The 12,161-nt window shown below is 52.0% G+C and overlaps 1 protein-coding gene across 4 annotated transcripts in view; it reads left to right on the forward strand.

The window, feature by feature from the left end:
• CCDC93 (CCC complex scaffolding subunit CCDC93) overlaps window positions 1–12,161 on the forward strand; it is an 82,353-nt gene that overhangs the window by 57,865 nt on the left and 12,327 nt on the right. For all 4 annotated transcript variants that reach the window (XM_074363527.1, XM_074363528.1, XM_074363529.1 and 1 more), the window contains 7 exons: window positions 272–334; window positions 3,842–3,915; window positions 5,087–5,168; window positions 6,096–6,167; window positions 7,407–7,460; window positions 8,644–8,706; window positions 11,001–11,109. In XM_074363527.1, the coding sequence (XP_074219628.1) occupies window positions 272–334; window positions 3,842–3,915; window positions 5,087–5,168; window positions 6,096–6,167; window positions 7,407–7,460; window positions 8,644–8,706; window positions 11,001–11,109 (517 nt within the window). The remainder of the gene's footprint in view (window positions 1–271; window positions 335–3,841; window positions 3,916–5,086; window positions 5,169–6,095; window positions 6,168–7,406; window positions 7,461–8,643; window positions 8,707–11,000; window positions 11,110–12,161) is intronic.

Genomic DNA, 12,161 nt, shown 5'->3' on the forward strand with positions numbered 1-12,161 from the left:
AAGTACCTTAACCCCTGGAGCGTTTATCTCCTCATCTGTAGAGTAAGAATAATGTCCTCCATTCACGGTTAGGGTTTATGCAGAACACCTAGTGCCTCCCTCACCTGACGTGTAGTCGGTGCTGACTGAGTCTGAAATCCCCACATGTGCTCAGTTTCTCTCCGGGCTTCCATTTCTCATCTCTGAAATGTGGAGACCACCCGTGTAACCCATGTCTATGCTGCTGTGGGGCTCAAATGAAAGCACATGCCTTTTATCTTTTCTTTTGCAGCTGCAGGCAAGTCACGGCAGCCTGCAAGCCAGATACGAGGAGAAAAAGAAAACGCTGACAGAGGTGAGCAGAGCTCCTTCCCCCGCAGGGCCCGTCGAGAATCATTTTCAACTGCACTGCTCGCATCAGTCCTGCGGAGGGGTCATGATCCCCTGCTCTGGGGCTCAGGTCCATCTGGGGACAGAGGACAGTCACGTGGAGTGTGTGACCCAAACCATCATTTATCCACGCGGCCGAGCTCTAAACCATCAGGATCTGGGGGGAGAGATCGCCGCGGCTGCGGGGTCAGGAAAGCTCCCCGAGGACGGCAGGCCTGACAGGTGGGGCCGGCCACGTGGAAGAACGCGGAGGGGCAGTCATTCACAGTCAAGGGCCCCTGCTTCCCAAGCTGCACCCAGATCCTGGATTCCTCAAGAGTGAGCAGGTTTCTTTCTGTAAGGTGACACGACGACAGAGGGGTGTAATATGTGCAGAGTTGCTGGTGAGCTCCCAGGTGGCATGAGGGAGGAGGGTCCCAGGAGGAAGACCCAGGTGGTGGGTCTGTTTTGACCCTGCGATCCATTTCCTAATCCACATTGCGAGTGTGCCGTCTTCCGTCCACATCATTGCGTTGCTTACCTCCCACTTCTGATTGCCTAGGAAACCAGGCCAGGAAAACAAGCACCCATGATGCCAGCTCTGTGGTGAGGGGAGCTGAGGTATTTCTGTTCCTGTCTCTGTCTCCATGGAGGACTAATGCTTTACCGCACCCAGGCCTCACTGCGAGGGCCCCACCTAGTACTTTCCGGACCACGTGGAAGCAGGGCTGGTCTTGAAAGACATCTCTGAAGCCAAGGCAGCCCCTCCCTAATTTATTTTTTTATTTCACATGAAATATGCACATTTAAAATTGTCATTTCTCTAACAATATGCAGCACTCAGTTTGCTGCCTTGCTGTAAACCTGGCAAACCTTTTTAATTCTGACCTGGACTAGTCTCTTCAATTATTGTCAGAATGTTTGAAAAGGGCAGGCACAAGAATGACAATTAGAGGAATTTTTTTTTTTAATTCTTCCTAAAGACGCCTTTGTTCCATTTGGAGACATCAGCTTGCTTCCTACTGCCCTCAGACGATATTCCTGCACAGTAGGTGGCAGACTCCTGGGGCAGAATCCCTGTTGTCGTCCAGTTGTCCATGCTGCAGAGTCCCTGGCTTGAAGTTGGCCAAGTCACGGACCCATCTTTGTATAACAACCTGGAGGAGATTAAAGGCAAAACATCTTGATAGCAGTTTCCCAAGACACTCACATGCCTTAGGATGTAAATCCTATGTGGCTGTCAAGTCGCTTTGGGGATTAAACACCAAGTCAGATATTTTTGAGTCCCTTTCATGTGCTGGGAAGGTAGAAGGTGGGAGTGAAGTCAGTAACAGGAGATCATCTTCCTGTCCTCACATAAAAACAGCAGCCAGCAGTACAACGTGCCGGGTGTGCCCTGGGCATGTCGCTTGTATCCGTCCATTGACTCTTCCTAACAACCCTCACGACGCACTGTTAACATCCCTGGTCTGCAGCTGGAGAAGCTAAAGCAGAGAGGCCGTGCAGACTCCAGTGCTGACAGCCTGGCACCAAAGACCTCTCAGAGAGCTGACTGTCCACTAGGACAGTCAAACGCATTCCCGTCTAGAAAAGTGGGAGGCTCCAAAACCTAGTGCTGAATGACTCAAGAAGAAGCCTGATTGGGTCGGAATGCTGAAGACCAGGACCCTGAATGAGTAATGAGCTCTGCCGTTGGGCTCCAGTCTCCGTATCTCTTCAAGGCGAGGACTGGGGAGAATGCGCACGCTGAGCCCTTCCGTGCTGGTGTGCCCAGATGCACCTTTCCAGCACAGCCTGGCCTTCCAGGGTAACCTGGTGGCACTGAACGCCAGGGAAGACCTGTCTTTCCAGTAAATTTAGGGAAAGGTAAAGCAGGGCGTGGAGGATGCAGGACGGAGGACGGCACCTGACACGTGGTGGGGCTGCAGGTCCCTGTATTGGCGGGGCCCCAGGTTCCAGCTTGTCCACTTTAAACTTCGGCAATCACAACTTTCATTTCCTGTGTGTCACGTTGATTCTTTTTATATACACAGTATCCTCTCCTGTCTCTCTAAGGGCAGTAACTGTGTCTAAAGATTTTCTTGGTTTGTAAACTCTTCCTTCAGATGAAAATGCATTTGTTGAGTTGATACCTTTGTTTTTTATGGTTTTATCCGTCTTCACATGTTTGATAATTCCTGATGGTGTGCTTAATTTTGATTCTGAAATTTCTGCTACCAACTGTATAGATCCTGTATCCATTTTAGGCAGCCTGCTTCGTGCAATTATTCTAGGAGGGGGTCCTACTCTTGGGTGCAGTCAGCCAGTAGTAACTGATACTGGGGGTCGGGGTCTTCCCCCTTCCTCCCGAGTCTCGCCTGCCCCTGGGACACGTGTGCCAGCTCTTGGGTTAAGGGAGCTGGGCTTCACCGCGTAGCCCGACCGGCTGTTCCTTGTGCAGACCCCAGCCTGCAGACAGTCCTTCCCCGACACTGGGTCCACGCTACAGTCCTCCCCAGGCCCTGCCTCTCTACTGGCCGTCTTCCTTGCCCCACTCCCCACGAGGGACCCCCTCCCAGGATTCACCATAATCACCTGGACTTTCTAGGACTTCAGGCAGGAAGGGCTTGCTGCAACTTGTACTTGCTCTTCTGTTTTCAGCTGGAAACCTTGGAACTTTCTTACCTGTATTTTTTTTTAATAGGTCACACATTCACATGGTTCAGAATTCAAAGAGCTCAAACGGTGTCCCTCTGAAACCCAACCACAGTTACTCTCTCCAAAGGGTAACCAGTTCCTTGTGAATCTTCGCGGAAATATTTCATGCACATACAGATAACATGGAAATTCTTTTATATGCATGTCCATTCAGTGTATGCATTCCTTTATACTCACTGCAAGCACGTTAGAGTCATGGGTTTATGTTGTTTTCTTCAACTAACAGTAGACATTAGAGATTATCATAAACAAGCTGTTTATTCTTTCTTTTCTTACAGCTTAGTATTCTATTATAGATGTGTCTACATACTTTATAAATTAAAACCTGAGTTCCTTAAGATTTTTTTTCAAATCCTCACTATCTGACTCAGAAAAAAAATGAAGTTTTTCAAGAAAATAGGAGACTTAACACTGCCCATGACAGTGGTATTCGGCAGTTACAACCCAGGTCTGTCTGTCACAGCCTCTGTTTTTATTTACCTCTTCCTACCGAAAGGCACCTGCTGTCAGCATTACTTTTGGCTTTCTGCCCGTTTGCTGCTGTGATTTAAAGATATCACCAATGTTCCTTTTACCAACAGAATGTGTCGAGAAGGGTCCAATTTTGACCTTCACGTGCTGTCCCTCCACCCCCGTCCTGTTCCTCTTGAACTCCGATTTTCTCAGTGTGCAGCCAAGTCCAGTGGGCATGGCCACCTGTGGGGCAAGAGTGCAGGTGGGAGCCGGGGAGGAGAGTGGAAACCCTCACCGTCTGCTCTAGCAGGTCTCCAGCAGCCTGCCTCCTCCTCTCTTGCAGCTGAAGAGTTACAGTGAGAAATTGGACCAAGAGCAAGCAGCCCTCGAGAGGATAGAATCCAAAGCTGATCCGAGGTAAGGGGTCTCTGTGTGTGCCTGTTTTCTCTGTGGAGAAGGTAGCTTCGCTGGTTCCTGGGTTTGAGCACAGGACTGGGGTCCCCGGGGTCATTGCTGCTGGCTGGCCACTCCCTTCACTGTGGATCCAGAGCGTGTCCAGCGCCCAGGCACGGGCTCAGGAGGGCTCCGTCTGCACTGAGCCAGCCGCCGCCTCCTCCCAGTCCCCTGGGGGTCAGAGGCAGCACTTCTTTGTATTTTATTTTGTTTTGTTTTCTGTTTTTAAAAACTAAGTCATACACTCAGGGTTCAATAAGGCATACGCTGAAAAGTCTTCCTGCTGCCCCAGTCCCTCAGCCACCCGGTTCTCCTTGGAGCCAACTGGTGTTACCAATGTTTAACAGCGCATATTTAAGCCCTGACTCCTTGGGAGTGAAGGTACATTATTTTTTTGCTAAGACACAGCTGCTGGGTTTTTGGATTTTTATTTTTTTAATTAACTGTCTTTAGATAATTTAATTATAAGAAACAGTTACTTACATTTAACCATTTTAGCACCAAACTGGGTGGGGAAATCTCCCAAATGTCACTCATTTGAGTGAGATCGTGAAATTCTAAAACCCTGCAGGCACAGAGTGAGCACTTCTGGATTTGATGGGCAGATTTAGGAAAGAAGTACCTACAGATTATTTGCTTTATGATTAGAAATGCTCTTTTGGAGCAAAGTTCTATCAGACATGACATTTTTCATTTAAAATTAGTGTTTTTAATGACCTTGAACAACTTGTTTCCCTTTGGAATGAAAATTAAAAATGGGAATTCAAATGACGGTACTGTTTATGCTCTGAGTCTGTTGAATAATTGGTATCATTAAAAATATCCAGTGATCTTGAAACTCATTGATGTTTCTGCAGTGGACATTTTAATTCTAGATTCTGTCCTGTTTGTTTGGATGCAGCCTGATGGACTCAACTTATTAAATGAGTAATACTGTCAGTTAAACAGTAGTCGCCATCGTTTATGGGAAACCAACCTAGTTGACACTCTTGGGAGAGATAAAGGACATTTTAAAAGAAGTCCCTTTTTACCTGGGATCTCGGTTTTCACCAGGGTATTGGTTTTAGCTGTGATTCATAAAATCACAATGGCTTGTCGGAAGTCACCAGTTTTTTTTGTTTTTTTGCCTTTTCAGCATCCTACAGAACTTGAGAGCCCTGGTAGCCATGAATGAAAATCTGAAAAGTCAAGAACAGGAGTTTAAAGCACATTGTCGTGTAAGTGTTGCTTGGTGTTAGCAGACATTAACCAGGATTCCCATAAAACCTGCTTTACCCGCCTTCGTGCTGCTGAGGCACCCCATCCAGGAGCAGCCAGGAAGGTAGACTCACCAGGCAGGTCCATGTCAGAGTGCGAGAGGAACAGGGTACTGTGGTAGGTCCTGCGTCCTCCGAGGACACTGGAGTGAGTCAGAAGAGTCACTGTGTGTGCCAGACCCCAAAGCTGAGAGCACAGTCGAACAGTGTTTTCTGATGTGCAGATGCACTTAAGAAAGTCTTACAAAGTGTGAAAGGAATATCATCTATGAACCAGGGCCGCCCTGAAAACCTGGGGTGTCCGTGTGTCATATGTGTCCAAGCCTCCGCTCTGCCGCCTGGGAACTCGCAATCCAGCAGTGGGGGTGGGGCTTGCACACAGGTGACCATGGCAGGGGCAGCAGCAGAAGACAAGTTCTGGGTGAGTCCAGGGGAGGGGAGGCCACGTGGCACAGGAGCCCTCTGGGAGCTGGATCTGACTCCAGGAGTGAGGGTGGCCAGTGGAGGGGGCCTTGGTGAGGCAGGGTTGTGGGCCAGAGGGTCCCAGGAAGGGTGGACAGGCCTGTGGAGAAGAGATGAAGCAGAGGAGGCTGCTTGGGACTAGGCTCAGGCCACTCCTTCGTCCCATGTCCCAGGGGTTACTGCGAGCCTCGCCTGCCCTTCAGGAAGAAAGGCCCCCTCTGACTGAGGTCCAGCTGCCAGTATCCTCCTGAAAAAACCTTCCCAGGCTGAAAAGTGGGAGTCTGGGCAGCTACCTTCTAATGGACTTTTTGTCCTAGCATGAACTCACAAAACGTGAAAATAAGACTCTAGATCAAGGTAAATAATTGTATCCAATTACTAGCCTGTCCAAGTCTTACATTAACAACGTCCATGTTGCTTTTAAAGGAGGAGATGGCGCGACTGCAGCAGGAAATTGAACACTTGAAGGCCGAGAGGGTGCCAGATGGAGATGAAAAGGTGGGGGCTCCGGAGGAGTCCTCCGGACTGCTGGGGGCCACTGTGGCCTCCACCATGAAAGGTCTGCTGGAGGGCTAACCGGCAGAGGCTCTGGTGCTGTGAGAGACGGGCCAGTTTGCTCAGCCCAGTCCTTGACTGTTTTTATCATAGGGTTTTCTTAGATTTCCATCCACATCCTTGTGTTCCTTCTGTTGGTAAAAGCAGCCATGGGTGTGGACAGCAGCAGCCCCAGGGCAGAAATTACCAGCTTAGGAGTCTGGCCTCCCCCTCCGTTAGGGAGGCAGTGTTTCCAGAAGCCCCCTGAGCTCTGTTCCCACCCATCCTGTGTGCCCCTAAATCCTGGGCCAGTTTGCTCACTTCTCCCTGCGCTGCGTGCCAGCCAGGAATGCGGCAGGCAGCCCCGCTGGGTGTGACATTAGAGCTCCGGCAGCCCGGGCTGAGGACACATCCCTGCTGGCTCTTGGAGCAGAGGCCTTGATCTTCCAAGGAGCCACTGTGGCCGAGGACAAACAAGTCTGTTACTCTCACCAAATGAGATTGTAGGGCTCACTGTGTTTTTGTTTTCCTTCCTCACGCTCCATTCAAAGCTCGTTTTCTAGGGATCTGTCTGCCAAGGATGTGGAGAGCAGGATGTGGCCTCGGGACCCATCAACTGCACCCTCCCCCTTGTAGAAATGGGAGGGGAGGAGACTTGCCCAATCAGCCAGCATGAGGCCAGGGACGACCTGCCGGGGCCTCGTGGAGGGCCGGCCTGGACGCTGCCGTGCTCAGGGCAGGAGAGAGGCCGTGGAGGTGCCGCCACCCTGTCCTGATGGGTTGTGTCACCTCAGCCAGGCTGCAACCTCGTCACAGCCCCAGCCATGAGGACTGGTACAGAGGGTAGCGGGGTCCAGGCTTCCCAGGTGTTTCTGAAACACTGACGCGCTGATGCTCATGTCGTCAGCTCAGCCAGCCCCTGGGTTTGCACAGATCACAGACTTTCACCATCACAGTTTCCTTCTTTGCATCCTGTTAGAGAAATTATGACTCAACGTTCAGAGACAGTTACCCGTTTGGCCTATTAGTATGTGACTGACGGACATTTGAGAACAATTTAAAATCTGGGGCTGTGTGCAGGCTGCTCCCCATTCAAACGTGGTCAGTAAACTGCCCACCCCCACCCCTTCCCACATCTAGACCCTCAGCTTCTATTCCAGCCTTTTACTCAGAAATGGTGTTTATCACTTTTCCTCATTTCAGACTGTCTCTAAAGGAGAGCCACACGGTACCCTGGCCCCTGTGATGACTCACAACGTGAGTACCTGCCCGCTCTCAGGTCTGCCACTGTCGTCTGTGGGTGTGGCAGCCAGCTCTGTGTCCTCCCTGTGACAGCTTCCCACGTCCCCTCTAACGCCACCTCCTCCTCTGCAGGCATCGTGCATACCTGCCCCAGGGATGGCCCTGAGGCCGCTTTTCCCACGGGCTTACCCCCAGCACCTCGTTCTGCCTCCACTCTGGCACCTGAGCTGAGAAGGGGAGAGGCTGGCCTGGGCCTCACGTGCCATCACAGCCCACAGGCTGCAAGGGCGGGCGGTGCAGAGGGCAGAGCTGTCCCACCGGTGCGGCGTCCAGGGTTCAGCAGGCCGTGAGGAGCCGGGGGGTAAACGTCGTCAGCTCTGCGGGCCAGCTCTGCTGCGCTGTCGTAGTACGTAAATGAAAGGATGAGGCTGCCCTGTTCTGAGTTAAACCAGTGCCTCCAGGAGAAAGGACTAGAAAAGGCAGGGGAGGAGAAAGAGAGAAGCAGGAAAGCCTCTCATGCTCACGTCCTTGGGCTTCCTCTTCCCTCCGGCTTGCCTCTTACGTCTCTAGGTTCAGTGAGGGGCTGGTTTCTCTCTTTTAATTCAGCGCTGTCCAAAAGAGCTTCCTGCAGTGGTGGGAATGTTCTGTGTCTGCCCTGTCCAGTGCAACAGCCACTAGCTCCATGTGGCTACTGAGCACTTGAAATGTGGCTAAGGCAACTGAGAAACTGAATTTTTTTAAATTTTAGTTAGTGTAAATTAAAATAGGCACATGTGGCTGGTGGCTGTCATGCTGGACGGTGCAGCCTAAGTAGAAATGTAGATGGCGAGCCCGCATCACCCTCAACACAAACGAAGGAGGACGGCGCTTGAAGCAGCGATTGTCTCCTCCTCCTCATGGTTTTCTTTGGTGGCAGAGGGAAGGGCACGTGGGTCTGGGGGATACTTCACTTAAGAACCCTGGATTCAGCCTGGATCCTGGAAGAAGGAGGAGTTGTTATAAAGTGAAGTGAAAGAATATTCAAGGGTCTCACAGGACGTGGGACCCGACCCTGAACTCCACCATTTGGGAAAAAAATTTGGGGCCCCAGGGTAGGGGAGTTATAAAAAAATTCCACTTTAAAAGACTTCATCAAAAAATGAAAATTTCTTACTCCCGTATAATTGTGGGGTGTGTTTTTTTTTTTTTCCAATTTCAGGAAGACCTAGACAGACGGTATAATATGGAGAAAGAGAAACTTTACAAGATCCGTTTACTACAGGTGAGTAAAAGCCAGAGCCAGCGAATCCGTCTAACCAAGTTTGTGTCCTGCAGCAGAACAGAGGGTCGCGGTGTCTGAGAGCTAGGAGACCCAGTCCTGGGGCTGCTGGCTGCTCTTCCGCCTGGAGTGTAACTCAGGGGGTTAAGATGCTGGATGCTAACACCTCACATTGGTGTGTTGTTTCACTGTCATCACCCTGGGTGCGGAGCAGCTATTAGCCTCATTTTCACATAAAGAAATGACTCCAGTCTGTTGAGGACAAGCAGCGCTAAGTGCCAGAGCCAGGATTCAAGGTCTAATGTTCTTGTCTAGAACTTTTCCTCTCTGAAGTTAAAGTGCCTGTTTAGCTCTCCTGGTTGTTCACCTTGGGGGTTGGTGAGAAGGCCGTCAAATATGGGGAGGTAGGTTTTGAAGTTGGCTCTACTTCCAGAGAGTTAAAATTACATCCTAAAATCCCTTGTGTTGCCAGGATCTGGCTCGTGGAAGCTCAAAAGCCAGGAATTAACTTGCGTTGCACTTTGGCCTTAAACTCCTCTTGTTCTCTGGGAGGGAAGGTCAGGTTCCGGCAGGAGCCCCCAAAGGGCCGCAGGGGCCAGCGGGACCCTGTTTCTCCTTCCTCTGGCTCTTGTTTCTCCTGCTGAGCTCTTAAGTTCAACTTGGGTGGGCCAGCTTTGCCCTCAATACAAGGACACTGTACCAATCTCAGAAAGACAACAGAATTAATAAAGTCAGGACAGTACAGCTACGTACTTGGAAACTTTCTGACTGTGTGCTTGCTCTGTATTCAGTGTTACGTGAGGTCCCAGGAATAGTAAGTGGGTGGCCCATCTGCTGGGAGCTGACTGGCTGTTGGAGAACCAAGACGTGTCCATGTACATCAAAGGACAAGGGAGTTCACATGCACATTTCACACCGCGGGCAGCTTCAGACTGGCTGGAGCGAAGCCACAGTAAAACCACGAGCCTGCCGAAGGCCCAGGCCGGGCAGGACAGGGTCCGTGGGATGGATGGAAATGAACTGGCAGGCGAGAGACTGAGAAGCTACTTCTGATGGAATTTAGCATCAGCTGGATGAGAGAAGAAGCAGAGGCGGGATGGTGGGAGAATTTCTAACAGGGGCCCCAGGTGGATCCAGATCCTTGTGTTATTTGTTGAGGAGACGCATAAAGGGGAAGGGGGGTGGGAACGTGAATAGAAGTGTTAATGAGGCCTGTTTGGGGCTTTGAAAAGTTGGGGTACTTAGCCAAGTAGGCATGTGCAACCAAGACTAGTCTGGGCTGGAGATCTGGGTGTCAGCACTGTGTCAGTGAGAAGAGGCTCTAGACTGAAGCCTGGGTGAGAACAGCAGAGGAAGAGAAGGAATCCACTGGTGGAGACCCAGCAGGCAGCCGGAGGCCTCCGGAAGCCAGAGCCCAGGGTCTCGTGGGGAGCTCAGCAGAGAAAGGGGTAGACGTTGCCAGAAGTCAGGAAAGCTGGAAGCTGAGAATAGCCATAGATGCACAGAGAAGGTCTGTGGTGAGCCTGGCGAGAGTGGTTTCAGTGGGTGCTGGGAGCAGCCAGCGGCAGTGAGTGGAAGGGTGCCTGGAGGAGAGTGAGGGGCTCAGAGGCACCGAGGGTCCCTGGCTTTCAGGAACTGTGCCGTTAAAGGGAGGAGAAGGATGATGGCTGAAAGGTGATCAGGGTTTAAAGAGGGGCCTTTTAAGGGGTGAGGGACTTGAACATACTTAAATGCTGACGTGAAGAAGCCAGTAGCAAAGGAGAGGTTACAGATGCAGTCAGGGACGGTTTGGCTGATGCAGACCCCAGTTCATTTCACAGTGGAGGGAGTTGCCAGCAAGGTACTTCAGGAGTAAGTGATGGGATCTCTTCAAGCAGGCTGAGGGGTGTGGACTTTAAGGAGGCAATAGGGGCATCATTCAGTCCCCATCATCTGGGAAGACCCCCATCGCCTGTTTCCCACCTGGCGCTGCCGGAATCAGCTGCTCTAGAGTCTTCCCGGGCGGTGGGCTGGCTGGGGGCACCATCCACAAATGCCCTCCCCATTCAGAATCTTCCTTCCCGATCCATTAATTTGACACCTCCTGGGGCTCCAGCTCACTGCCACGCCTTCTCCACGTGTTGCCAGGTCAGAACTGGAATCTGGGATGGGGAAGACAAGCCACCGCAGGGTTGTGGGCCAGCGTACCAGGGCATGTGTCTGGCATAGGGCGGGTGGGGGTGCTGTTTCGGCTTCCTAGAGGGCCACATGTGGCCTTTTCACCAAGTAGTGCTGTCTCCCTTCCCTTTTGCACTTAGGCTCGAAGAAACCGAGAAATAGCAATTTTGCATCGCAAGATTGATGAAGTGCCCAGCCGAGCCGAGCTGATACAGTATCAGAAGAGATTTATTGAACTCTACCGCCAGAGTAGGTGCCTCCACCACACACGGGCTCCCGAGGCTGCCCTGGGTGGGGAGGAGGGGTGGTGCTGGAAGCGAGGGGCTCCGTCCTGCTTGAGTGCAGTGGAGCGTGCGTCACAGCGCCGTCCGTGCAAGCCACCCCCGGGAAGGGCTCCCTCTCCTAGTCAGGCCCACTCGGCACTCACTCCACGTAGCCTGGATCCCAGGAGCAGCACCGTGGTGCTCTGACTGCCCTCCCTGGTCAGTAGCTCTTAGAGTCGTGCTTCCAGCCCACCCTCCTCCCCATCAGCCATCAGGCTCCATCTGCCAGCTTCACAGGGAACCTCGTGACCCCTGCATCTCTAGATCAGTCCTGGCTTGTTCTTCTGTGCAGGCTTTCTTGTTCAAGTGGTCCTTGTCTTTAACTATGTTGTGCTCACCCAGGGATCCAGACCGGGTCTCTCTCAGCCTGAATCAGTGCTCACACGTCATCCGGCTCAGGGTGGCCCTCAAAGCTGTCACTGCCTTTCTGTTCCCGGTGCTGCGACCCTGTCTGTCCTTCCTTGCATCATAGCTCAGCCCAGCGACCTTAGCTGGCCTGCAGCCCCTTCTCTGAGTCCCTCATCCACCTATCTGATCATATCACTTCTCTCCAGGGACAGATCCTCAGGAGCTCCCAGGACTCACTGAAAAAAACCTCTCTCCTTCTGCCTGGGAACCTCCCTGTCTAAGTGGCCTGCCTGGAGGGCCCCATCCCTGCTCTCAGTCCCCGCTCTGGCCGCCCCTGCCCACACGCTGCCTCTGAACACACCATGTACTTGGACGTCCTAGGCCCTGATGACTCCTCTTCCCTGTGCCTGGGACCCCTTCTCAACTCTGTTAGCCAAAATCCTTCAAGACCCAGCTCAGGTATCCCTGAAAACAGGTCCTGGACCATCCCCCTTCCTCTAGGCTCCCACGCTGGCTTGTCTCCTGGGTCTTCAGACTCAGCAGGTGCAGAACTGAATTCAGCCTCCCCAACCCCTCTTTCCTCTTGGTCTCTGGGGTCGCTGTCGAGCCCAGCCAGACCCCCCCATCTTA

Source organism: Camelus bactrianus, chromosome 5 (genome assembly GCF_048773025.1).
Source record: "Camelus bactrianus isolate YW-2024 breed Bactrian camel chromosome 5, ASM4877302v1, whole genome shotgun sequence".
Taxonomy (NCBI): domain Eukaryota; kingdom Metazoa; phylum Chordata; class Mammalia; order Artiodactyla; family Camelidae; genus Camelus; species Camelus bactrianus.